General features: G+C 40.9%; 1 protein-coding gene across 2 annotated transcripts; it reads left to right on the plus strand.

Annotated features, from left to right (window-relative positions):
* The first annotated feature begins 16,145 nt into the window (after positions 1–16,145).
* On the plus strand, positions 16,146–25,859 carry CCR6 (C-C motif chemokine receptor 6). 2 transcript variants are annotated; one of them, XM_052689304.1, is made up of 4 exons: positions 16,146–16,238; positions 19,874–19,975; positions 22,707–22,782; positions 22,871–25,859. In XM_052689304.1, the coding sequence occupies exons 3-4, from the start codon at positions 22,774–22,776 to the stop codon at positions 23,951–23,953; spliced, it is 1,092 nt and encodes a 363-aa protein (XP_052545264.1). In that variant the 5' UTR covers positions 16,146–16,238; positions 19,874–19,975; positions 22,707–22,773; the 3' UTR covers positions 23,954–25,859. The 2 variants fall into 2 exon arrangements, with proteins under 2 accessions (XP_052545264.1, XP_052545274.1); XM_052689314.1 differs by lacking the exon at positions 22,707–22,782.
* The last annotated feature ends 1,752 nt before the right edge of the window (positions 25,860–27,611 follow it).

The raw sequence follows: 27,611 nt of genomic DNA on the forward strand, positions 1-27,611 counted from the left end.
GTAATTAATTATGGGAAGAAGATGGAGCTTTGCTCTTTTGCATAGAACAATCTGAGGAATGATTAGAGCACAACGAAGCTGAACATAAAAGCTTACTTTGGGGAGCGCTTGCTTTGTGTAGTGAGTTGAACGTTTGCTTTTAGTGTTGCTGTTTTAGTGTATTATTTGATCTAGGGGATAAAGAAGCTTCTCAAAAAACTTCTCAAAGCCTTATAAGCAAAGAGCAGGAGAAAAGCTGCAGGCCTCATGCTTTGAGCTAAATGAAGCACAGCAGCAAACTAGAAGGGAGAGTTGAACAATGGGCAGGAAATCTAATAGGGCCAAAGCAGGTGTGCATCAGCTTTCAGCGTGTTAGGATCAGCATCCCTGCTGCTCCCAGCATGCATGAGGTGGGAGAAATACAGCCATGTACTGAGGCTTGGAAGCTTTTGCTGAGCAACGAGGAGCAGTGTAGGCTTGCCTTCATCTCTGTGCTTAACACTGACTGCCATGAGTAAACAGCAGTAAAGGAGTTGGTGGAAGAGGATGGACAGAAAAGCCATAGGCAATGTGGGAAAGTATCAGTATCATCATCAAAGTAATGACGGTGACAAGACAGAATGCGTGTATGGAAGGGGAGGATCAGAGTTAGTGTTTGAGCAGGGCAAAGGTGATTTCTGTGGGAATGAAAAAAGGTTTTTCTCAAACTGCAGATGTTTATTTGGGTAAGTGTAGGGCCCTGCCAACAGAATAGTCTTACTGGCATCTAACTGTGCCATTGGAGCCAGTGATACCAAGGGAAAGTGGCAGGTAACAAGTCAGGAACTTCTACGGGGCATCACCCTGTCAGTCAAACATGTTTTGGAATCTTTCCTTGCCTGAACCCATCTTTAGCACATTGTTAAGAGGCTGAGCTCTCAGGCTACCTTGTTTTTCATGCATGAGCCTGGAGACCTTGGAGGGGATCTAGGGTGACTGCTGGACTCTGGGGCCTCAGCTGAAGGAGGGGGGAGCTCCAGTGCCATTCTTGTTTCTCCTGGGCAAAGTGGAAGGCTCAGGTAATTGTAGATGTATTTGGCAGATCAACGCTTGACTGCATGGCTGGGGTCATGAGCAGGACTTTGTTGGTTTTGTGAGGGTTTTTTTTTTGTTTTTGTTGTTTCTTCTTAATGGCCACAGGATCTCTGAGGAATGAGCAATTGGAATGAGGAAAAATAAGATGCACTCGATGATGATTAGTATCTTTGCTGACAAAATTTCTAACGTATGGATAAGATGTTAAACTAGGTTTGTTGGGCGTGGAGACCAAAGCCTAGCAAAAACCAAAGGCATGTGGGAGTGTGGAAATCCCCCACCATGAGAAACTGGACTGACTCAGCCTCATCTGAGATTCTAGTCCATGAACAGAAATGCAAAAATAAGACCAGTCTGTAATAAACAGGACCAGCCTGTGCAGTCACAAAGCTATGACATCACAGTATGACATGGGTGTGGTAGAATAGCTTGCACTATTGGAATGCTGCGATGGCTGGACACAGGCTTGATAGACAGGTAGGAAAGAGAAATGAAGGGGTCCATGTAAATGTGCAGGGAATAAATGTAACACAAACTGTGGCAGACCTGTCAAGAGCTTATCGTAAGGGATGAAGGGAGGTGATTGAGTCACCATCCTCAAAAGTGTTTAAAAACCATTTGGATGTGGTGCACAGGGACATGATTTAGCAGAGGGTTGTTAGTTAGGGAAGTATGGTTAGGTTGTGGTTGGACTTTTTGAAGGCTCTTTTAAGGTCTTTTCCAACCTGAGCAATTCTATGATTCTAAGGGGAAGCCAAGAAAGGGAATATTGTGGTAGCTACCTGCAACAGCCCACCTGATCAAGAAAAAAATGAAGCCTTCCTTAATTGATTCCAAGAAGTGTCCTGATTGCGTGCTGTGGTTTTCATGGGGATTTTCAACCACCTCAAATTTGCAAGAAGAGCAAAATGGCAAGTCACAAACGAGCCCAGAGATAAATGGAGGGTGTAAAGGAAGATCCTTGCTTTAGTCTGGACAGGATTTTCTGGGATTGGGTGCATTGCAGGGGGTTACTGTAAGTATACTGCCTCAGAGTACGAAAGAACTACTCAGATGTAAAGCAGGATGACTTCCAGAATGTGCACAGGCATGTGGGAACAGTGTATAAGGGTCAGAACTGTTTGAGAGCTGAAAGGTTCTGAAGGTAGCAAGAAGGATTTCTGTGAGATATCAGCAGAAGGAAGACAAAGAAAATGTGGGCCTGCTACTGAATGGAGTGACAGTGATGAAGAGTAAGGAAAAAAAAGACAGGGATATTGTTTCTTCTTCACTCTGTCTCCTAAGGAGGTCTGTTCTCAGGTATCTTTGAAAGTCTGTGGTAGTTAAGGGACATTCCTGATGATCAAGAAAAGGAAGATGTTATGTCTAGCTCTTAAAAAGATGAGAAAGAGCAAGTTTACAGACCAGTCAGCCTCACTTTAGTCCCTGTTAAATTTAATCAAAGTCCTCGTAGCCATTTCTAAGCACATAAAAATAAGGTGACCTAGAACAGCCAGCACGGGTTTATAAAGGACAAACTGCACCTGATCAGTGTGATCACCTGTCATTAGGCAATTGCTTTGGGAACAGTAGTGGATGTCATTTTCTCTGATGTCAGCTGAAGTTTTTCATAGCATCTATGAAGCTGAATTGTGGAGAGATGGACTACAGAGGGTGCAAGGATTCTACTTGAATATGTTTCAAAGGGTTGTGATAGTGGATTGAAATCCAGCTGGTGACAGAAGTGGTGTTCCTCAGGGCTGAATACTGATCAACAAACAGGATGATAGGGTGCACTGCATCCTCATCGTGCTCGCAGATGATACCAAATAGTGGGCAGCAGCCATTTTGCTGGAGGATAGGGTTGCCATTTGGGGAAAAAAGTCAGATGTTGTGGAACTGGAGCACGTGATCTGTGGAGATCCGAAGATCTGCCTGTAGCAGAGAAAGCAAAAGCTGTGTCTTCCCAGTTAGAGGAACTGTCTGTAGAACAGATCTGAACTCTTTTTAGAGGTGTTCAATATAAGGACAACAGACAATAGTCAAATTATATTGGAGAAATTTCAGTGACATTTATGCAGTGAAACAAAAAATCATCAGGAAAATGATCCAGGAGGGAAGGGGGTGCCTGTGGCATCTCCGTATTTTCTGTCCTTAGAGATTTTAAAAACAGCCTTGAGTGGCCTAATCGATCTTCAACGTTTGTTCTGCTTTGAGCAGGAGTCTGGACCTCCAGAGAGCTGTTTCAGCCTAAATTATTCCATTATTCTACTAAAACTGACCTTTCTATCATTACTATGGGGAAAGGCAGAATAAACCTGGCTGCCTCCATGCATGTAAATTACCTAGTTTTCACTTTGAAACTCTTTTGCAACAGAGCGCATGCACACGCTAACTCTCCTGTGGAGGAAGGCCATCATTAGGCACAAAGTAACTTGATGCAACTCCAGCATGAAGTTTTTAACTTTATCATTTAGCATTTAATCATTGATTCATTAAAGTCGGGAAAGGCCTGTACAATTGTTCAGGACAACCAAAATGCCACTATATGATGTACTTCAGTGCCATATCTACCTTTTCCTAAGTGCCTGCAGAGACAGTAACTCCACCACGTCGGTGGATGGGCAGCCTGTTCCAATGCATTACCACTTTCTGGAAGAAGAAATGTTTCCCACTTTGCCACGACCTCCTTTCTGGGAGTTGCAGAGAGCAATAAAGTCTCCCCTGAACCTTCCCCTTCTCCAGACTGAACACTCCCAGTTCCTTCAGCCATTCCCTGTAAGATCTGTGCTTGTGAGAGTCTCAGAAAATGTGAACTTGATTGCACTCTGTGTAAGCAGCTGCAGCTTGCTCCTATTCTTGGATCTATGTGTTTGTAAAAACAAGTCATAAAGCTTCTAAAAATTGTTTTTCAGTTTCTTAGCAACTTTGTGTTGTGTTGTTGGCTTTTTTCAATTGTTCTAAGGCTCTGGGGAAACCACAACACATACAAAGTACTAAAATCAGGTCATTTGCACAGTTCCCCTGTAGCGGTATCTATCACATGACTCTTCACAGCAAGAACAGGTGCTTCAGCTTTTTTCTTAGCTTTTGCTGTTGCTTTGCTCTGAAATAGAACAATTTCCACCTTTTGCTTACAGTGTTTCTGTCTTGGCCAACAAATGACCTTCAAGGCATGCTGGAAGGCACACAACTGGGAAAGACATGGCATGTGATGAAGCTGTGCTTCCAGTTTCCCTGGTGGCTTAGGCGGTTGTGGAAGAATGGCTTTAAACTGACATTCCTGTTCTGTTTTAGGCAGATAGTTCTGGTGTTTGGTGTTAGGTTATGTGATCAAAGGCTCATCTCCACAACAAGGTGGCAGGGTATTGGATGGCTGTGATTCCAGGCTGGGCAAAACTGGTGAGAAAAGGCATCTTTCTGGTGCTGAGTGGCTCAAAGGGTATGCTTTGAGTTTATGCTTAATAGCTGAATGCAAACTAGCGGGAGAGATAGGAAACTTTGAAAAATTCCTTAAGAAGTAAATTGTAGATATACGAAGCTGATGTTGCCATTAAAAAGCAAGACATCTCCCCATCTCCTATCCAGTTATCATACGTGTAGCATTAGAAAGATAGTGTTCCTCAATTACAGACAGTCACAATGCTAAATTGTGGAAATGTATTAGAATTGGAATTTGAAACAGTTTGAAGTTGATGGAGGGAAGATTTAGGTTGGATGTCAGGGGGAAGATCTTCACAGAGAGAGTGGTGAGGTGCTGGAACAGGCTGCCCAGAGACGTTGTGGATGCCCCACCCCTGGAGGTGTTCAAGGCCAGGTTGGATGGGGCCCTGGGCAGCCTGGTCTAGTATTAAACAGGGAGATTAGTGGCCCTGCATGTGGCAGGGGGGTTGGAGCTTGGTGATCCTTGAGCTCCCTTCCAACCCTGGCCATTCTGTGATTCTGTGATTCTCAATTAGTTAAGTCTGAAGTTAGATAGTGGTAGACAAACTTATGAGAAAGTCTGGATTTTGAGTGGGGTTTTTTTTTGTTTGTTTGTTTGTTTGCTTTTTTTTTCCACTCTGAACTTCTGGGCCAGAAGTAAAATTAACTCTCATGGACCTCTTCCATGAAAGAGAAATTGAAATTCATAAATACTTTCTCTAGTCTGTGGTTTTAGTAAGTGTGTGCTAATTGTGCCAGTAAAAAATAAAAATAGCTGCATTGAGGCCATAGATCTCATCCAACTGGAGAAGCTACTGTAGAATAAATAGCATGATGACAACACACAATAGCTGTTCTGCATTGTTTACTTGCATGCACGCTCATTCTCCATTAAATACCAAAAAGCATTAAGCTAACCTGCAGAAGGAAAGACACAGGAGCTCAGAGTAAAATACAGGCAGAAATGAATGCTAAGTACAATTTTGAAAGCACACAAGCTAATCTGTTTCATACAAAAGGAAATAAAATTGCAGAGAGAGACCAGTCCAAGCAACAGTGTAGCTGAGAAAGCAGCGGGTGGTAGCAGAGAGCAGCGTTTGAGGCTGCCTGAGTTTGATGCCCTGTCCCTGGAGGTGTTCAAGGCCAAGTTGGATGGGGACCTGGGCAGCCTGGTCTAGTACTGAATGTGGAGGTTGGTGGCCCTGCATGCAGCAGGCTGGTTGGAGATTCATGATCCTTGAGGTCCCTTCCAACCCAAGCCATTCTGTGATATGATTCTAAGATTATGTGTGCCACCAGCCAGTACACAAGAGACGTGGCTCGGTGCACGAAACTTTCTGTGCATTGCCAAAGTTGTGTTTCCTTTCACAGGGATGTGGCCAGGTCTTGATAATTAAGCAGATATTGAGTTGGGCAATTCTGAGTGAGTAGCAGACAAAGGAATTAACCTGAATTAAAAAATCAGTAAATCTGAAAAAAAAAACAACTCAGCAGCACATTAGAGACTGACAGACTGGCTGTAAGAAGCGTTTTGAAGAAGGCAGAATCCCTTCTGCAAAGAAAAGTTTAGGAGGTTTTTGAGCTGGTGTGACATCATAATGGTTATGATGAAAAACTATCTGGGGAAAGGATGAAAATCTGTATGCCCACCTGTAGCTGCTCATATAGACTGTATGATCTCATAGCTCTGCTAACTGTGGTTTTTTTTTCTTTGTGGAACCTACATCTTACTGGGTTGATGGCTTACAAAATGAGCACAGCTTATTTGCAGTGCCAGCCATGCACACAGTTGTGCTGCCTGTGAAATGCACTGTGTCTGGGGGCCACACAAATGTCACTGACTCCCCTCTTTTCGTTCATGGGGGGAGCAGAACTGCAGAGGGCTTCTTCCTGTGCTCCTGCACCTTCACCACCGCAGCCAGCAGCAACGGCTCCACCTGCTTTGGCTCTAACTCTACAGAGCTGCTGAGATTTGGAGCACTTCTGAGAACAGAGCTGCTTGTCTCTACGTCTGCCTTTTCTCCCTTTGCTTACAAATAACACTGATGCTTCCATTCCGATTTAGGGCCGAGTTAAAGTTAGAAAGCATGACAGAGTGCTGTGCATCTCCTTCAAAACTTGCAGTACCAAGCAGTGACCACTGCAGCTCTTTCACAGTGTGGGCTTGGAATTGAAGGGCTACATCTCTGCAGTACAGCTACAGACTTGAAAGAAAAATGGGGTCACAGATATAGGCCAATTACCCATGCATCACGGAACAGGAAATCTTGCAGAACTGTCTTTTTTGTTTGTTCATCTCCCGGTGTGGTTTGCTCTTGTTATCTTTGAATAATAATAATTTTACAAAGGATGTATCCTGACTTACACTGTGGTATAACAGAGCTGTTACTGGTCACCAAGGATCTGCTAGTCCTCGGAAGCAAACTGAACACTATCCAATTGTGTGGTCCTTTGCAGTAATAGCATCTATACATGTTGTTGCCACTACTGTGATTTTACTCAGGTAAACTGGTTCTCTTTGCACAGTGGAGTTGATTCTCCTTTGGAATTCTTATTACTTGGTTTTCTTCTAGTGTTCCCACAAAGTGTTGTGGGAGGGAAGTGAAATAAACAGTATAAACAGGCAGGAACATAAAAAAGATCATTCAGGTCAAGCACACCTAATCAGCTGAGCTTCCTTTCTCTCTCTTCAGTTCTACCAGTATAGAGTTGAGAAAGTGAGCTGACCACACAACAAGAGGTGGAGGGCTTTATTGAGTAACAATTGTCCCTTTCCTTCACCAGATTTCATTCTTAACCAGAGGGTTAGTCTAAAACCACAGAGGTCTATTACTTGCTACCAGCCTGTTTCTTGAGGTTATGTGGAGTGATCCTCAGCGAACTAAGATTGTTTTTTAACACAATATTTCCTGCTCAAAACTGTAGAAATGCAGAGGCATCTCACACAGTGGTGAATTTGCCAGGGCTTCAGGTAAACCAGAAGTTTTGTCACTTGTGATACTAACAATCAGTGTGAAGTGTCAGGGGAACTGTTCCTAGCTGGTCCTTCAACTGGACACCAGGCTGCATGGGGGAAGGGGATTTAATGGCATGTTAAACTTCCCTAAGTGAATAACAGCAGGGATGCTGATATATCTGAGAATCTTGTGCAGTGGAAAGTTTCACACTCAGATGAAAATATCCAAGAACAAATTTGTATCCTTTTGTAATCTCAGCTAGAAACAGAGCAGAGGAATAACAGAAAGTGGTGGATCCTCTGCTGTATATCTGGAGGCTGAAGGGTCTGTCATGAAGCAGTGTGTGACCACTGATGAGATCCCAGTGGAACAGTGGTGAGACTCACTTTGGGCTGTGTGGCACAGAGCATTTCTTGCTCTCAGAGGCATATGGTGATGTTAGAAAGATGTTAGGATATTTTTCTTCTTCCCCTTTATTTTGACATTCATGAGAAGGTGAACAGCACTATTCTCAGAATGGCCCCCTGCATTCATTAGTCCTGAGGCCAGTCAGCCTGGGAACTCAACCATGATAACCACACGATAGGTAGCCACAAGAAAGTGGCTTAAAAAGTCCCTTGACTGATTGCTTCAAGGCCCTTCCCCTTGCAATGGTTCATTTCCTCCTTGATTTCCTTCCTAATTTTATTTGCCTGCTTTCTTGCATTTATTCATGTGTTTCCTATTGGATCCCTGCCCCTCTGTTGCCATCCCAGGTTGGTCCTGTTCATCTGTTTGTAAAGGTCCGATTTTGGAGTCCCAGCTCTGAGCAGAAAAGCCAGCTGACATCTGCTGGCTCACAGTTGCAGTGTAGGTCCTGAAGAGTTAAATAGGGAGCAAGGAAGCCTGCACTTGTGATGTTACATTAAAGGTGTTGTGGGGAGGGAGGAGATGCAAGTCAGGCAGACTGAGACACTGAGCTTTCAGGAGGGACTGGTAGGCAGAACTGGATATCCCGAAGATATGCTTAGAAATCCTAGTCCTTCAGACTCTAGTCTGAAGTTCAAAGCGTTTGAGTGGGATGGCGACTGAAGAAATCTACTCTGAGAAAGCAAGCTGACAAGTGTAGTGGCAAGGAGATCCTGCCTACAAGAGCTTCAAAGTCATGACATGATTATTCTGAGGGAGAGCAAAACAAGAAAAAAGTGAGGATCTTGGATGCTAGATCCTCTAACACAGATTGAAAACAGTTCAGGATCTTGCATCCAAGACAAAAGAAAGAGAGAAGATAAAAGACATTTACTGTAGGATGTTATCACCTCAGATATGACAAGATAAAGTTGGAGGCAGTGAGCAATCTCTGCTTTTATGATTGTCAAAAGGAGCAAATCTGATAATTGTCTTTTCCAATGACTAGAAGCACAAAAATAAAACTTCAAAAAAAAAAAAAACTTTCAATCAATAGTTATCTGAAGCCCTCTCTGAAACAAGGCACCCTTAGTACGTGACTTAGAGCAAATTGTACTCTCACAAAGCTTTCTATTCAGATGGCAGCTTCTCTAACACGTGAAGAGGGGAGTTGTTAAGAATAAAATCTTGTGCTGCCCTCACTGAGGTGGCATCTTCTACAGCAGGAGCTCAAAATAACTTTTAACCACACATCTCCTCTTGCTTGTACCAGTCTTTCAATCTTACATTTTGCCTTGCCTTTTGCAGTCTTTTTTGCACTCAGCTATGATGGAAAATGAAAATTAGTGAATACAAAAGTTACTTCAGTTATAAGAATACCCACAGGGAAAACAGCAGAAATACAAGTTTTTCTATGCACTTCTTGCTGCAAGCCTCCCACTTACTTTCCATTTTTCCCATAATCATCTCTGCTTAATCAACATTCTCTGTAGTCCAATAAAAATGGATGAAGAACTATCAGAAAGCCAGCAAGGCATCAGATCTCGTGGAATTTAAGCACAATTTACCAGATGTCAGTTTCTACATGTAGGATTGCTCTGAAATCCTTTGATCTTTTGCATCAACTCAGCTCCTAATGTGCTTAATGAGGCTGAATCTACTTTACATGCCTGCAGGCTTCTCTCCAGCTCTGGGCATTCACTTTCAGCAGACACACTGTCACATGGAAATGAGGGGTAGACTCTGAAGTTCAGCCTTTCCTTTAGTAATGTCTTGCCCTGTGAAGTGTTTACCTGAGTAATGAAACATTACAGCCGATGAGGTAACAGCAAGGAGAAAAATTACTATTGTAGTAACATAACATAACCAGAATTTGTTTTTTTAGTAACTAACCACTTCTGTAAGTGGTTCCACTTCTGTAAAGTCAGGGGAACTTTTGAATTCTGAGGTGTAGTCCACCGTTATCAGACAGTAGCATCTGGGTGACACAGGATGAGAATCTACTAATTACAGTGTTGCTTCTTTCACAGTTACTCTTCATTAACACCACTAACTAGGGCACCATGCTCTTTCATCTTATTTTTTTAGATTAAGCTTTTTTAAAGCATTCCTGTATTACTGAAGTGTATTAGTTACACTTCAGGAACCTTCTGGCTGAGCTCAGCTGGTAGCAGGTACCAGGCCACTGCTGAGATACGATGTTTATCACATAAAATTACTGGGGAAACTGCAGCAAAAATCTTGTGTTCAAGGGAGTTCTTTTGCCTGTTTTAACCACACTGAAGCAATAAGAGCAAGGATTCTCTGGCAAGAGTGCAAGCTAACCGCCTGGACACCTCCAGGCTGGCTGTAGAACTCCATAAACTCAGACACTAGGAGTTCATCCTGTTGTGGAGCTAGGTCACAAAGACACACTTAGTGATCTGGCTTGACAGTGAGTGCCAGTCTTCCTGTCAACATGATGGAAGCCTCTCTCCATTGAATGAGGAGAAGACTCCCAAAGCATGATCTCCTCGGCTCTCCATGCCAACCACAGCAGAGCAGGTGTGATGGGCACACACTCCATGTTGTGTCCTGCCAGGAAGAGGCCATTGTGTCTCCAGAACCAGGACAGTGTGAGGGCAAGGGGTCCCCTCCATGCTTTGTGCATCACTGTGGGTTAGTGTGGAGAACACTTACCTATATATAGGAGATAGAACTCCTGGCAATGTCACCTGCTGTGCTCTTTTTCATCTGCTCTTCATCTTCCACTCTCCTCCCGTCTCCCTGCTGCTCAACTGGACTGTGCATCTCACCTCAGCTTTATGGTGAGCCCTATCCACCTTTCTGACATTCTCTCTCTCACTATATTTGATTTATTAGCTTCAGTTCTGATTATATTGTATTATAGTGTGTTATCTTGCATTCCGATACTGTATTTAATAAATGAGTTTGTTTCTCCTCAGATCGTTGCCACTGTTTTCAATTATTTTGGGGTCCCCTATTTCCCTTTCCTGATCCCTCCGCCCCGCTGGTCACGGAACTGGGCTGAACCAGCCCATAAACCACTGACACTGGGTGAGGCCTTTCCCCTTGTTTGCAGAAGAAGTGGTCGTAGAAAATGCAATTCCAGGCAAGGAACACAGTGATATAACGTAAGTATATTGTGCCTGCGAAGTAACAAAAGAACAAGTCTACTGGCTCAGGTATTTCCAGCTGAGGCATGATCCTGACTCCAAGTGAAGACTGGTGAGTTCAGTTGAAAACAGTAGAAAATAAGGCTTTGTGAGAAAGGAAAAAAAAACATCGGTCAGATGCACTTCTCTGAAGGGGGAGGGAGGAGGGTTGGGACTATGCTGAGGCATGTTAAAATCAGTTCCTTCTTGTCCCTCTTTCTAGGAGGAAGCAGACAGCCAAGACAATGAATCTCCAGGTCCTCATGCATGCATGCACTTACTGGTGGTTGGTGCTTTGATAAAACTGATGTTTCCAGTGTGATTACAGAACTGGCAAAGAAAAAAGAAAAGGAATCCAAACAAGTAGTAGGAGGTACATCACTGACTGTTTTCTCAAAGGAGCAGTGAACTGTCAAATACTCTTAGTTAATTCTGTGCTGCTCAGAAAATGCAAGAGACCACAGAGACCAGCCAGAGGGAGCAGCTGTAGATCAATGTGCGGGCATCCTAGGTGGTAGTTCCTGGGACAGGCACTAAAGCTCCAGCCCTCTGGAGGTGAATGATGAAGCAGTAAAAATTTTACTGTCTTCCAGCACTGGTTAATGTACTGGGAGGAAGCTGCAGTGAAGCAGGAAGTGGTTAATATCGGCACACTTTCCCAATGCTCAGTGATAGAGGGAACCAAAACATTCTGCAGAGGAGCTATCAGTTGCCGCCTATCTTGTTCTTGCAGACATCCTTGTCTTTTCCCTTCGACATAAAAACATGTCTGTGTTGTGCACACAGTGCTATAAAGATATTGAGTAAGGTGTCTGTGCATCATAAGCAATTTATTTCAGAACAAGACAAGTTGATGGTTAGGGCCATCCTGCATCTGATGCCTGAGCTATCTGGCATCTGGCTGTATGCTGGATAAAGTAGACATTCCCAGAGACCAGTTAAAAATTCTTGAACTTACTGCAGACTGAGAAGTTTCCTTATCAAGGGCAAGAGCCATAACCAACTTTATGGGATAATTTTCTGAATCAGTGCCAGAATGTCAACACAACCAAATCTGGCCCTTTCTGCTACACCTGGCAGAAGTTATACAAGCATATCTGGAGAAATCATTGACCATTCTTCACTACCCAGCCTGTTGCTCTATGATAGCATTTCAGTGGCTTTAGCTGTGCTAGACGGTTTTCCTACATATCTGCCCACAGCATTATCAGGTGTCTGACTGAGTGTGGGCTAGATTAGACTTACAGAAACAAAAGGAATGAAGTGGAAAGACTTGTGTTTTCTGAGCAGCACAGAATTAACTAAGAGCATTTGACAGTTCACTGCTCCTTTGAGAAAACAATCAGTGATGTATCTCCTACTACTTGTTTGGATTCCTTTTCTTTTTTCTTTGCCAGTTCTGTAATCACACTGGAAACATCAGTTTTATCAAAGCACCAACCACCAGTAAGTGTATGCATGCAAGAGGTGCCCACTCTTGGAAGAGAATGAAAGGTGAACTGTCCTCTGCTCCTAATCCACATGGAAACTCACAAGTATGTTCATGTCTCTAAAGCAGACATACACATCTCCTGTTCATTGCGCTAAGAGCTGAATATCCAATACCCTTAAAGCCTACTATAAGGAGAGTGATTTAGACTGTGCTGGATTATTTCACAGATCATGATTGAGGATCCATGTTCTGGGCACAACCTCCCACCCACAGAAGTGCCACAAGTGGCATCTCAGTAGCAACAGTTTAGGAACTGCAGTGCCTGCTGTGTGGACGATCTGGGAGGAGATTTGCCTCCTTGCAGAGCAATCTCTTACGGGAGTTTTTGCCTGAGCTGTCTTAGATGGTTGCTGGGATTAGTGGTTACATCTTGCATTACGATGCACAAATAACAAGGGGGAATAATTTGCCCTCAGCTGGTGTTTATGTCTTTATTCCCCTTTCTCCCCACTACGCAATGCCTCCTTGAATTCTTTTTTTGCGCTGTCATTTTTTGCTTTGCCTTACACCCCTTTCTTACATATGCTTCTTTTCTCAGTCCAAGTTAAGTAACAGTGTTCATCCACCTGGGTGATGCGTATGGGTGGGATGATGATTATCAGACTAACACAATCATGCACTTTTCCCAACAAACAGATCACTTTCTGTCTTGTCAGCTGACTGACAGAGACTTCTCTGATTGAAGTGGCCAGTCAAGCCCTCCAGTCTGTCTTTATGATAGGGAAAATCACAGTCCCAGGGCTGAAAAGCATCTGCTGCATCTTGGCCCACACAGACTGAAAGAAATCTTTGAGCTGCATCCAGCCCACCCAGGCATTGCATATTGTGCAGGCACAATTACAAATTTCATTCTTCCATTTTATCACTTGTGGTTTTTTACACCGGTGCCCGGATCACAGACATTTCAAAATTTCCACATTAAGAAACTAATTGCATAATTAGGTATATAAGCACCTTTTAAACTCTAGCTTTTAGTGCTTACTAAGGCCGTGAAGGTTACTGCTGTGGAAACAGAGGTGACTGGGGCATTCCATGCTGTGGGGCACTTGTAATTGTAGTCATACAAAGAACATACAGCTCTAAAAAGAAATCAGGTCAATGAATTCAACATACTAAGGATGAAATGTCAGTGCTTAGGAGTACAGTCTGATGACATGCTTTGAGAAATTACACTGGTAGTCATTTCAGTGAGACCTGAAACAGAGAGTGCGTGAGTGAGCGAGCAAGCAAAAAAATATTACCACAAAGGGTATCATCTGGCTACAGCATCAAAAACATAGAAATTATGTCAACTACTGCACATTTAAGTCTACTTCTCTCTTTGCATGGTGCTTGCAGCATTTCAGATACGGAAACTCACATGTTCTCCACGGCTTAGTGTAAATTAGTCATGAATTTGCAGGGCACCATTTGCTTCAAAGGGCAGGAGTTACTTGGAAATAATTAACAATGTTTTGTCTTCATTGTAGCAACACATTTCGCTTAAAACAATTCAGATCTATTTTAAGGAGAATCTGCTTTTAAGCCTTTCAGTATTGCTGCTGTCATAAGATCAGTGTAATAATGACATATACTGTAAGTCTAGTAACCTGGGCTAGGTTTCATGGATTCATTAACTCAGGTGGGGTCAAAGAATGTTGTAATAACTACATCTGACATGTACATTTCCAGAGGAGAGACTTTTATGTAGACAGCTGCCCTCTCCGTGACCTCAGAAAAGACATTTACAAAATGACTGGGTGATGCACAGCTGTATGCAAAACATTGCAGAAGTGGTGGAGAGTAAGGGGTTGGGACTGGGGCTACTCTCTTCTTTGGGATTCCAGGAACGAGCATTTATTTTCCAGTCAATGCAATACTTTCTCATGAGCAGAAAAGGTAGGTAATTCAGATTATGAGCTTCTGGCATCTTCAGTCAGTTGCCCCTCTCCTTTCACTACTGAATAGCTTCCTTACCTCTATAAAACCTTATGATTCCCATTTGTTTTCCAGTCTAGACTTTCAAAAGTCCTTAGGTTATAGAATGACATCACTCATCGCCTGCTTTCTCTACTCTAAGAGGAAATGTAATCTGACATGTAACCTCAGCCTACCAAAGAGAATAAAAGAATGAGCAGCAATAGATTAATTCACCCACTTGATTTTTTTTGTTTGTTTGTTTTGTGGGTTTTTTTGTGTTTTTTTTTTTGTGTTTTTTTTTTTCTTAAACTAGTATATTATGTATCCAAACTTCCATTAAAAATCCCACAATTTTAAAAATCTGTTTGCTTAAAACTTTGATTTCCATCAACATGATCTTTAGAAAATAAATTGTTTTAACAAGCTTTTCTGAATCCAGTAATTATCAACAAAAGGACACACAGCTCTTCATGCTTCCTCCATGCCTAGCTCAGTTAGGAGGTAGGCTGTTGTAAGAAGCAAAGCTGCTGTGAAGCAGAGAAGTGCTCTGAGTATGACTGTGCTCCTCCTTCAGAAAATTCCAGACTCAACATAAGAAATCACCCCTGATTCTTTACCATTTTCACATGAACCACAAACTGTTTCCCATCTTTTTATTTATTTATTTTTTAGACTCCATTTTCAAATTAAATAGCACATACATTGATAGAAGAAAACAGACTGTGAGGTTTTACAAATACAGTTATACACATTGGGCTAGGAATGAGACCTAAACACTATGCAGCCCCTTAACTTTCCAAGTGCTCTGTAACCATCAGTACCTATTTAATCTCATATTCACTCATTTGACTAAACCTTGTAGAAGGCCTTAGCAAAGATTTGTCTTCTCTGACTGGTTTGACAGATGCCCAACTAAAACCTTGATGGATGCTTGTACTGGGATACTAGGTTGGACCTTGGCAATCCATAGTATACAAGAAGACATGAGTAGGTGGAATCAGATGGGACTGAAACCAAAAATATCAAGAAAAAAGATTAAGGGGGAAAAAGGTTAAGGGGGAAGCAGATGAGTATTACTACAAGATATAATGCTGAAGAGAAATGATGAGGATGGAAACTAGAGATGGAAATACGAGAAAAATAGGAAAGCCAGAAAACAAAAGAGGGAGGAATAGAGAAAACAAAACAAAACAAAAACTAAATATAGAAGTACCAAATACAGGAAAATGCCAGAGGGAGCAGAATGCCAGAGTCAAGCAGGTGGAATAATTTTAAAGAAAATAATGAGAAAACATATTGACAATATGTGATTATAACTTTTTTTTTTTTTTAATGAACAGGTTATATAAGCAACCTGAATGTAAAAAAACAGTTTACATTTTGTGGTCTGACAGAATGTTGGAGTGACCAGAACCTCAGCTGGTGGCTAGGTTTTTGTATCAGACTAAATTGGTCTAAGTTTAACTGAATAGATATGAAAGCAGGAAGGAATGGGGTGCGATAGGTGTGAGTATTTTAGAATTAGAAAAACATCCTGAGTCATTCCAGAAGAAACACTTGGATTCTGGAATAACTCATACAGTGTTTTCCTTATGTTTCAATATTTTCTTTCCTTAATTAGTGGTGGCAGAAAACTAACATGTGGTGAGATTTGAGAAACCACAATAACCGTATTAGCTAAACGAGAGTAAATTTCCTTTCAGAGTTCTAACATACAAGCAAAAACTAGCTAGATGTGGGGGCCTCATTTGCATACCAGGCAGATTTTCAAATAGATGTCTTAAAAAGAAAAAACTCTTTCCATTTGCCGCAGTGTGAAGGCGAAGCGCAAAGCATCTGCAAGAAAGGCAGTCTGAGCTTTGTAATTGGGTCAGAAGAAAATGCGCTAAGGAGGTAAGTTGTGCTAGCTATCTTGTAGTAATTTGGGCATTCACCTAAAAGGACTTAATTCTTCACTTTCTGGAAGACTGTTACTCTTATTAAATATTGGATTTATTGCAAGCAAAAAGCATGAGATACACTGAAATTAAAAAGCTCTTGAATAAGGAAAAAATTGAGAAATAATTTTTGTAGTGGGTAATCTGAAATTCTGCTTTATCTTTTAATGAAACAAGCCATCTCATTATGCCTTGTCTCATTCTGTGAAATACACATGATAGTATTCAATTGCTTCCCAAGCTAAACTGTTAGCATTCCAAACACAGGCTGTTGTCTGAAAGAGCTTCTGGAAGCTATTACTAGTAGATGTGCTTCTTTGAATATGGAATACAATCATGATGGACTTGGTTGGTGACACGTAGGCGTATCCAATTTTGTAATATAGATAAAATTTCTGCTTCCATTACTTTTTATTCACTTCTTACATGACTGCCTTAGGCTAGATTTGTCTTTGTACAAAAAAGTTTGTGTGTGAGACTCAGATCCATCTCGTCAGTCCCAGAGATAGGAGAAAGAAGCACTTAAAGTCCCACAGAGGAATGGGCCGCCTGCAAATCCCTTCACCAACACAAAATGTGCTCCTGCTCTGAATGTGCTGTTTTAAACAGGGCTGGGGGATGTGTTTCAAACTGTCAAACACAGTGAACATCCACATCAATGGTTTAGTTGAAATGGTATTTAGGCAGAAAATTATTTATCTGTATGCAAGATCTATGCTGTCACACATAGTTGTGTTACTGCAAGAAGTATAAGCACTTCAGCTTACCAAAAGTAAATGTACTGTTTCTCACAGCACTTGATGGAAAGAAGAATTAGAAATGAAACTCACATTTTTATTTCCAAGAAAGTTCAGAAAATACCTTAGGAACATTCACATGAAACGTGAATCATGTTAATTAGATGATTTCCGTTATGACATTTTGAAATGCAAATAACAGCAGGTTAGTGGAACAATAAAAAATGTGGGCTTTTTTTTTAAAGTAAAATCCCATGGTAAAAAGGACAAGGTGAATTAAACGGCCTGAAAATTCCCAAGGCTTTAGTGATGAAAATTGCTATGAAATAAATAAGTGAAATAAGTGGTGAGGAGTAGTTTGTTACTGTGATTAAGGATGTCTCGAAAGAGTCACAGGGTTTGGCAGCTTGCCAGTGCAATTGCTGTGCACTTTCCACTGCATCATTGCTCATACATTCTCTCTGCTCACAATTCTGCCTCTGCTCTGCCCTTAGCACTGACCCACAGCTCAGCTCTACTTGCTGAACGCTGTAGGGCAATGAAAACATAGATATCCTTCTGCAGCTACTCTGAGATGCTGAACCTGGGTGGTTCCAGAGCAAGATGGGACACATGGCTGGGCATGGTGGCAGCTAAGAATACAGGAATGGTCCTACGGACCACAGATCCTCTCAGGGTCTTACTTCTGAAGATGGCCAGATGCAGAGAATGTCTGCCTCATGGCTCCTGTCCTGGGGTATCTTTTCAGCTTTCAGGAGTCTGTTTCTAACCATGCCACTGAGCTGGAGGCTTCCTGCAAGCTATTAGGAATAATTACCTCTGCAGGCCTCCTAGATCTGTATTTGCCTAATCCCTCTTTGAACTCTTGTGTGTGTTTTTCCTCTGTAACATCCAGAAGCAAAAAATCCCCTGGTGTGTGATGATATTGTATTTTATCTGATATTACCTGCTAGCTTCACAGGAAGCTCCCTATGTTTTTTTTTTTCTCTGACTCAGTAAATCATTTTGCGTTTAAAGCCTCCCAGAACTCATGGTTTTATAGAACTCTGTCATGTCTAGGAAGTTTCTTTTCCAGACCACCTTCTCCATCTTTCTTCAGCTAGTTGTCCTATACACCTGATAACTGTCTATCAACAGCTTTGCCTCACCATTTGCCTCCTGAGCAGAAAAGAGAAGAACTGTATTGTAGTTGTGTGGTGGGAGCCCAACAGATTTTTACAGAAGCGTTACCATAACTTCTGCTTTATTGCTTCTTGCTTTTCTAATCATTCTTAATAAAATGCCGCTACTTTATGCTGACTTTTGTGGAGAATGAGATCGGGTAGGAAAGCCTCCTGGCTGCCTAAGAGATTATAATTTAGTATCAATGCATTTGAAAAGAAATAGAACATCATAGGCAACTAGAGGAGAATGACAGATCTCCAAAGGATGTCCCGGGTACTCAGTGAGCAACAAAATCACGTGTGGTAGCCTGACTCCAAAACTCCATGCCCATCCAGTCACCACAGATCAACAAGTCTTTTGACCACTGCTGCAACTCAGTCCTATAACTGCAGGTGTTATCTTGATTTATCAGTGGAAATTTGTAATGGAAATGATCTTAATGGTCTGCTACTGTTTCTCTTCACTTTCTGTCTTTAAATCATCTTCTCTGCTCTCACATCTCTCTTCCACATATTGAACTTTTCTAAACCATATTTCATTATCTCAATTATTTTACAGATTCAGTCTTAATCTTCCCCAGATCTGGGATGACAGGCAGTGCTTTGTTCCAAACAGCAATAAGAAGTCCAAATTATTTTTTATTGAGTCCATTTAAGTTAGTAGAGTCACAGTCCAGATTGATGTCACACTTTTTTGCTCTATATTCATGAAGCAGCAAAGATATTTTTTCAGCAGTAATAATTTAAACATCCATGGGTGTGTCAGCATATAAATTAATACATAGGAAAAATGATATCCTCATTTCAGGGTTTTTAAGTATCAATGTGTTATGCTAGTGATTCAGGCAAATATGTTGGGATTTAATTGTAGCTGAACCTAAGGGCTTGGATCCAAAAAAACCCATACATATAAGAAAATGCTGTATGCCTGCTTAATTGATTATGAATGATGGTAACTTATTTCTAAATTCATCCAGCCACATCTTTGTTTCATTTCCTGGTTATGGTTCATGGAATGCAGTACCATACTTAAGCTGCTTGGGATCTACTTGCACTGTGGTATGCTCTGTTCTGAATGAAAATAGGAGCAAAACATCTATCATCCTATTTTCTTTAGGATATATTAAGTGTAGCTTAAAAGACTGCCTGTATCAATGCTATCTGGTGCCTCTAATGAGGTAACAAGGCTCAAATGAACACTCACAAAAACAATTTCTAAAATAAGAAGAAAGAATATACTTTTTCAGTTTTCTCTACAAATTACCTATTAATCTAAATTGCAATCAACAACTAAGCCTGGAAATAGATGCATATATTTAAAAAAAATAATGAATCATAAAATGAAGTATTTTCATTTCTGATTTCAATTAACTTTAAAAACAGATGTAAACAGATCAAAGAGTCACAGAATAATTTTTACCTGAATGGGATCATCTTATCACTTTATTTTTAATGATTCTAATACTGGCTCAGTTTTTTGCAAATAGAATTATTATATAGGTAGTCTCACTCAAATATTTAATGACTTCTCTGTGCCTTGCATGTCTCCAGCACAAATAAGGTTAAATAATTTCCTTTACGTAAAAAGAAGCAAGTTATTGCTTGTCAGGAGGAAGTGGTGATAATTTCAATTTAACTCTGTACCTTTGACTCTTGCAGTTATTTCTTGTTTTTTTTTTTTTAACTCAAAGCATACTTCTATTGAGGCTGATGGTAAGTGCGCTTGATCCAAACATAGAAGAATGTAACAAGTCGTACAGTATCATCTGACCTACAGACTATTTTCAAATCTGGTAAGTACTAAAATATATTACATATAATGCATGGATGCATGCTGAATACATAAAAACACATGCATTAGCAGGAGGGTGCTTGTAATGGTAGGCAGTGCTTGACTAATACTTTCTGATGTCCTCCAAGTGCTTAGAAATCTTTCCCCTACAAAAATCCATCTTTTTCCTGAGGTCACTCTTCAGCCATTATCTTATAATTCCAATTCACCTATTTATACTTAATACTGTAGTACTCACATATTGCTTTTGTAGCTAAAAGAAAAGTTGATGTAGATAGAGTGGAAAATAGAGGGCTTATATGACATTCAATGTTCAGAAGTGTGTTTGTGTGGCATGTGCATAGATGTGCCTTTATGTAACAGATAAACAATATTAGAACACCCAGCTCACTGCTGTATGTACAGAAATTTATTGTTGAAAATTCCCTAATATATTAGTGCAAAGTAAAGCTGCCTATTGAAAGACTATTGCAGAGATTTCAATCAGGAAGTCTATAGTTCTGATTCAGCTTCCTTTGCAGTCAGTGCACCTTCCTAACAACTTTGATGAATTCTATTCCAAATTCTAAAAAGGAAATAAGCTCAAGAGATTTAAATCAGATTGTAAATCTGATCTCTGCTATTCTGGTTTCAGTTTGAGTCTTTGTCTACCCTCTTGTACCAGCTAGCCTCAGGAGGCTTTTGTTGGTCCTCCCATGAAGGAACGTGTGGCTGGTGGTGCCCCAAAGAATTTCTTAGGGATACAGAGAGCCTGTGCTTACAGATTTCAGGAGACATGTGTACCCCCTTCTTTCTAAATGCTTTCACACTTTTTTTATTCCATCTATGCTTTGTATTCAAGAATTACTTTTATATCCAAGGAAGGTGGGTCTTCCTATTTATTTCTTTGTTTACTTATCCATTCAACAGTAAAATAACAGTTTCTAAAATAATAACCTAGACAGGTGTAATGGTTTTATGTTTTTTGGCTTTCATTATTCCACATCATAACATCATGTAGTGCACTGGGAGTTAAAGTGTTAATGCTCCATTTCTGGGTACCTATCCCTATACATCACAGAAGTCATGGGACCTGGCCCTTCCAGATGTGGTGGGCTCTTACTGCCTTTTCACGTTTGACTCGGTCTCAGTCAAACCTCTCTCTCTCCTATCTTATTTGATTTGTTATTGTCAATTTCAATTAGATTGTATTATATTGTGTTATCTTGCATACTAACTATCATAGTTAGTAAAATAAGTTTTCCTCCATAGATAGTTGCCACTGTTTTTTTTCCTTCCTTGAGCCCAGCTCCCATCTCCCTATCTCTTTTCCCTTTCCCTTCCCATTTTGTGAGGCTGGGGGGGGCCCAGGGGCCTACTGCCCCCTTGTTATGGGCATAGATTGATCTAGTTAACTCCGTGACAACAGGTAGATGTTTAGTACAGGCAGTGCAAAGGGTAACAGAGACACCACAAATGGGTATGCGGCTGGCTGGGGCAGAGGGAGAAGCAGCAGCTGCAGACAAGGGTAGCTCAGAGGAAACAAACCAAGAGTAGCTCAGAGGAAACAGTCCCAGGTGTTCTTTATGACTTGACGGCTTGCCTTATACACCTCTGCACTTCAGAGAAAACATTTCAAGTTATTAAAGCTTGCTTCAGAAGCTATTCAAGGGCTTTTAGGCTGTCATATCCCCGCAGCTTCTAAAAATCAGCTTTGAAAACTCACAGAGGAAGTTGGAGCAGTGGTTAAAGATTTGTTTAAAAGACAGGAAAGCCAAAGAAGCTGCGATGCTTAAACCACACGCTTCAAATGCTCTTTTACCCATCTGAAGACATCCAATATGAGCCAGACTCTCTGCTTGAGGACACTGATTCTTGCTATGCCTTTGGAGAGTGAAGACTGTCCTGTCCTTTCCCTCTCCCAGTTCCTTGCAATATCCGGACTGTGTTTGCAGATCTAGATCTCCTTCCTGTAGGCTCCTGTGTGGGGTTAAGTAAGTCAGTTACATCTAGCTTTGTGCTTGTGGCTTCCAATGGCATGCTCCTACCAGTGGTATGTTCCCTATTTTATCCATCTGAAGTCAAAACTTTAGACCCTGTGGTCTGATTTGCAGAAGTCTGAGTCTCACTGCAATCACAGTCAATGGATTTGACTTTACGTAACGGAAATCCTGCACAATGATAAGCACTCTTTAAAGTGATGTTGGGGGGGGGAGGGGAGGTGGGAACAGGTACTTACTGTACTTACTGTAAAGACTCCATGCTTGAGTTTTTCCTCAGTAAAAGAGAGTCAATAACATTTTTTCATCACACACATACATAAAAAAGAGGTTAAAACAGTGTATATTGTTATGGAGTATAGTAAGATGCTAGATTATGCTGCTTACTCTTCTATATCTATCTCAGTACACTGATTTAAACTGTCACACTGCATTTTTGAACGTGAGATTTGATTTATTCAGATTTCCTGTGGAGTGAAGTCAGTGTGAACTATAGGACACATACTCTCATCCATCACTTATAAGCTCTAAGAATATAAGATGGTGCTCTTAATGATACTGATACAAACCACCCACCTTCCATAACTGCACGCCATGCTGCAGAGATATGTGTTTTGTTGAGATACTGTGTCTTGTTGATATAGCTGATGTGATCTAGTTCTTCTTACAACCCAAGTTCCATTTCCAAATGTTTTTCTGCTTCTTCACATTTCTTGTGCTGTTTTCCCAATCCAACTTTCATTACCTTTTCAGAAATCTTGGGAGAGCATTTTGAAACTCTTCTCCACATATATTTCCTTCTCAGAAGCTCACTAACAAAATGAATACTGTAAGTACTTAAACAACAAACCATATATAGAAAGGATTGACACCTATGAGTTGACTCTTGATCTTTTCCTTTTTTTTTTTTTTCACAGACAGATCTTGGTACAACAGAATATTTTGATGCAGACTACGCTTCTCTAATTACAGCACCTTGTTCCAAGTTGGAAGTCAGGAGCTTCACAAAAGCGTTTCTGCCAGTTGCATACTCGCTGATTTGTATCGTCGGCCTGGTTGGTAACATCTTTGTAGTGATGACCTTCGCGTTATATGAACGAACCAAGTCCATGACGGATGTGTACCTCTTCAACATGGCCATAGCGGACATACTTTTTGTGCTGACTCTCCCGCTGTGGGCAGTGAATTATGCTGCTGACAAATGGATTTTTGGTGATTTCATTTGCAAAATGGCCAGAGGTATCTATGCAGTCAACTTCAGCTGTGGCATGCTGCTTTTGGCCTTTATCAGTGTGGACCGCTACATCGCAATTGTACAGGCAACAAAGTCATTTAAACTCAGGGCAAGAACGCTTGCATACAGTAAATTGATTTGTTTGGCTGTGTGGGCATCAGCTATCTTAATCTCCAGTTCCTCTTTTCTATACAGTGCAAGTTATAACATCTCCATTAATGAAACCAAAGTGATTTGCGATCACAGATTTGACAAAATGTCTGACAGCACTGTCCTGAAATCACTGCTGCTGTGTCTACAAGTGGGATTTGGATTTTTTATACCTTTCATATTCATGATTTTTTGTTATGCATTCATTGTCAAATCCTTACAACAAGCCCAGAATTCCAAAAGAAACAAAGCAATCAATGTGATTGTATTAATTGTAGCTGTTTTCCTAGTTTGCCAGGTGCCCTATAACACTGTTCTTCTTGTGGCAGTTGCACATATGGGCAAGAAAGAGAAATCTTGTGACTTTGAAAAGGGAATGGCCTATGCAAAATATATCACTGAGACCATAGCATTTTTACACTGTTGCTTGAACCCTGTACTCTATGCGTTTATTGGAGTGAAGTTTAGAAGTTATTTTGTGAAGATCATGAAGGACCTTTGGTGCATGAGGTACAAGAAATACAATAAACGTAGTTCAAAGACAAATTCTGACATTTATCATTCACGACAAACAAGTGAAATTCTGACTGACAATGCATCTTCTTTTACTATATGATACAATTTTTGCAACATTATTTCTGAAGGACTCTGTTCACCAAGCAACCCAATACAGTCTCACTGTGTCTGTAGTAGACAGTCTTTTGGGGCTTCTCTCTACCTCAAGGGGAGCAACCGGGACTTACAATTCCTTTCAGGAAAATAATTAAGATAAAAGAGTAGCACCATCCCACAGAAAACTGAAATCTTACTTACTTCTTTGAACATTCATCCTCTTCTAAAGTGCACTCTCCGAATTATCAGAAAAGTGAAGTTTACAGAGAAGGAGTTTACTCTCCTTGTTTCTAAGAAAAATATTGTGTCTTGTCTGTCCTACATCTCTGAAATATCTCAAGAGCACAAAGGAAATGAATCAGGCTATGTCCAGGCTCATTCTATTTACATTTATTCTGTTGTTACTAAGTATTTATACCTGGAAGTCTTATTTAAGTGTAGATCTCCACTGTATTTTTGTGGTAGACAGGTCACTCTATGGATAATACTTAGATAAATGGATGACATTTTGAGCAAAGCAGGGCAAAGAAAGCTAATGAAGAAATGAAGAAACAGATTCCAGGAATAGCTGGGCTTAGACGTCAGATCTCATAAATCTTTGCCTGGTTCTACCCCCCACCTGCTCATCACGAATTGCAGAAGCTTATACCTGGGCTGAGGCTCCTCAGAGCAGTGCTCATGGTACCAAGCCTGCCAAAGTTCAAGAAGTGTTCAGACAATGGCCTCAGAAGTACAGTTCCATTTTTCTGGGACAGTCTCGCACAGAGTCAAAAGTTGGACTCAGTGATCCTTGTGGATCCAATTTGGAATATTCTATGATTCTATAATTTATATATGTGCAGAGAGGTTTTTCTGACATCTAATTATGTATCTTCTGAACTGACAAAAGGTCTTTACTTGGGACATTCTTCTCTTCATCTGGCACTGGATTCCAGTTCTGTGCTGTTTTGAAGCTGATCAACTTGTGAACATTTCTTGGTGTGTTGTTTCCTTGCATCATTCTGGCTGAAATTCACACTCCACATTCTAGAAGCCAGCAAACTGAACAGAAATGCCTATAGTCACATTCCAACCCTTTTTGTTGTAACTAGATTGGTTGCAGAACTTTTATTTCTTTGTATTTTGCTACCACTCACGGTTTCCATAGGAAGGGATTTACTAGCACCAAGTACATACGTATGACTTAATTTAGCCAGAATTTTTGAGTGAGTTAGTCAGCATTTTACTTACTCTGAATATAGGGATATTTCTAATAAATGCAGATAATTTTAAGCAGTAGATCCTACTGGAAAGGACATTCCAGTAGACCCTCAGTGAAATTTCTGTTCATTGTGAGAACTTCACCACCTTGTAACAATATGTGAGGTGGACAGGTAGACAGGATGAGGAGTTGATCATATCAAAGAGCCCCACTGTTTTGTGATTGCGGTGTGCTGAAGCTCCTACCAGTTTTCTGCAGTTCTTCTGCAATGAGGGCAAATTGATCTACTGATATGCGTAATATTCCATTTCTGTGGCAGGAATAAAGGAATGCAATATGCAGCTGGATGTTTGACTTCGATTCTTTTAATGCTCATGGCTGAGGAGACAGGATTGTGAATCAGTAGCCACATCTTTCTGCAAAGGGACAATAACTATAGGTTTGAAGGAAAAACAAAGTCTTGAGGAATGATGTTGATACGGTATGATTTGGAATGAGTATTGCTTGTGCTGGTGTAACCCATCCTTGTTTACAGTGCACTGTGACATTCTTAAATGTCAATGCCTGGTGTTATAAAGATGTGTCTACTTATCATCACTGAATAATAACTTGAGCAAGAGTATGATTCAAAATTATATAAATGCATACGTGTGCATTTGTTGTATATAGCTCTGGTGATTTTCTGTGTGATAATTCAACAAATAAAAAATGTAACAAAGATAAAAACCTCATGTCTAAGATTCTAGCTACATGTATTACCTTGAAAATTCTTTTATTCAGTGCCAAATCTCTAATACCTGAAGACTTAGCATCTCTCTTCACTTCATGGTCACTCTACACCCTGTTCTCCGTGGTGTCCCTCCCACAGAGCACTGCCCTTCATGAAGAGATCCTGCCTATCTTCCCACAGGCTGCAGCTCTCCAAGCACTGCTCCAACATGGCTCTGTATCATGGGGCTCACCCTTCAGGCACTGCTCCACACAGGTCCCCACAAGCAGCAGCACCCCTAGCCCTCCTGCCCTGCCATGGGCTGCTCCCAACAGGCTGCAACTCTGTCCTGGGGTGCTCCTGCAGAGGTTCTCCACGGGCTGCAGCTAGAAATGTTACTAAGGGAAGGAGAACATGGCGTGTGCATGAGATTAAAATGGTGTTTGGGTTACAGATTGTGCTAATATTAAGACAGATAAAATCCCTATCACCATGAATGGTCTTCCTAGAGAAAAGGGGATGAAAGGCTTGGGAAGAGCTCGCAAGAGGCTGCTGAGAAATAGAATTTCAGCTCCAACCAATGCAGTGCTGGCTTCATGTCCTTACAGATTTGACTTGAACTTTGTAGGCAGCTACAGAAGGGAAGTCTGGATTGTAAAGCATTTAATTTATACATATTACTTTCATAAATTTGTTTTGTGAAATATACTCTCAGATAGAAGAGTGAGACCAGAGTGAAACAACTGGAAGGGCAGACTCCATTTGCTAGATGTTGGGCAGCGGGAGGCTGCTGGTCAGCGGATTTCACTGATGGTCCCCTGCTTCCAGATGTTTGTTCAGTGTCTCTTTTCATTAATAGAACTGACTGTTGAGCTCAGGCCAGTGCTGGGAATTTAGAAAATGCAAAGGGCAAGGAGCTGTAGGAAGTGGGATGGCATTTTCACTACTACCATAAAGACTTTTCTGAACTTGCTGCAGGTGCTTCTTTTTATTAAAATAGCTTTGGGGTACAAGTGCAGTACACTGTACTGCATACATGGTGAAACATTATCTTGTTTTACATATATCCCATCAGTTATCTTTGAAAAAGAGTCTTAGTTTTCTATGATGTTTAAGGACAGAAGGATACACACTGAGCTGTGCCATCGCATACCTACAGAAGACGCAGCTGAAAAGCTTCAACAAAGCAATTCATGCTCTCTCCCCAAGCTGTAGGCTGGGGCTGGGCTGTGGTATTGAATTCACATACTCCTCTTGAGTGGATTCCTTTCTGTTTTTGCTTGCTATATGGAAGCTTTTCTTGACATTTCCATTCAAGGAGATCAGAAGGAGGCAGCCCACCATGAAATAAAGGTGTATTGTCTCAGTATAGACAGCCTAAATCTAAACCTATTTTCTGGCACATATCTTAAAATAGAACTAATTTGATAATCAGCTTTCCGTAAAAGTGTCAGTTTTCATGATCTTTAAACTTCATGTGCCCTCTTCTCTGTTTATAAATTCATTTTCTTAGAAGAGTGATCACCATAAGCTAATGGACCCGCAAAAGTCATATTGGACAAAGGACATGAAAATCATTTGGGCCTTGCACTGCAGGAAGGACAGACAGAGGAAAGAAAATGACAGTTACATGCAAAAAGAGGTTAGAATTCCTGATCAGTAGAAAAATGGAAAAAAATGGAACAAAATGGTCTAGAAATGAACTTTTTTTTTTTTAAATAGAATCGGTAATGATTAAGTACATAATGGATA

This window comes from Tympanuchus pallidicinctus, unplaced genomic scaffold (genome assembly GCF_026119805.1).
Source record: "Tympanuchus pallidicinctus isolate F22 unplaced genomic scaffold, pur_lepc_1.0 scaffold1, whole genome shotgun sequence".
Lineage (NCBI taxonomy): Eukaryota > Metazoa > Chordata > Aves > Galliformes > Phasianidae > Tympanuchus > Tympanuchus pallidicinctus.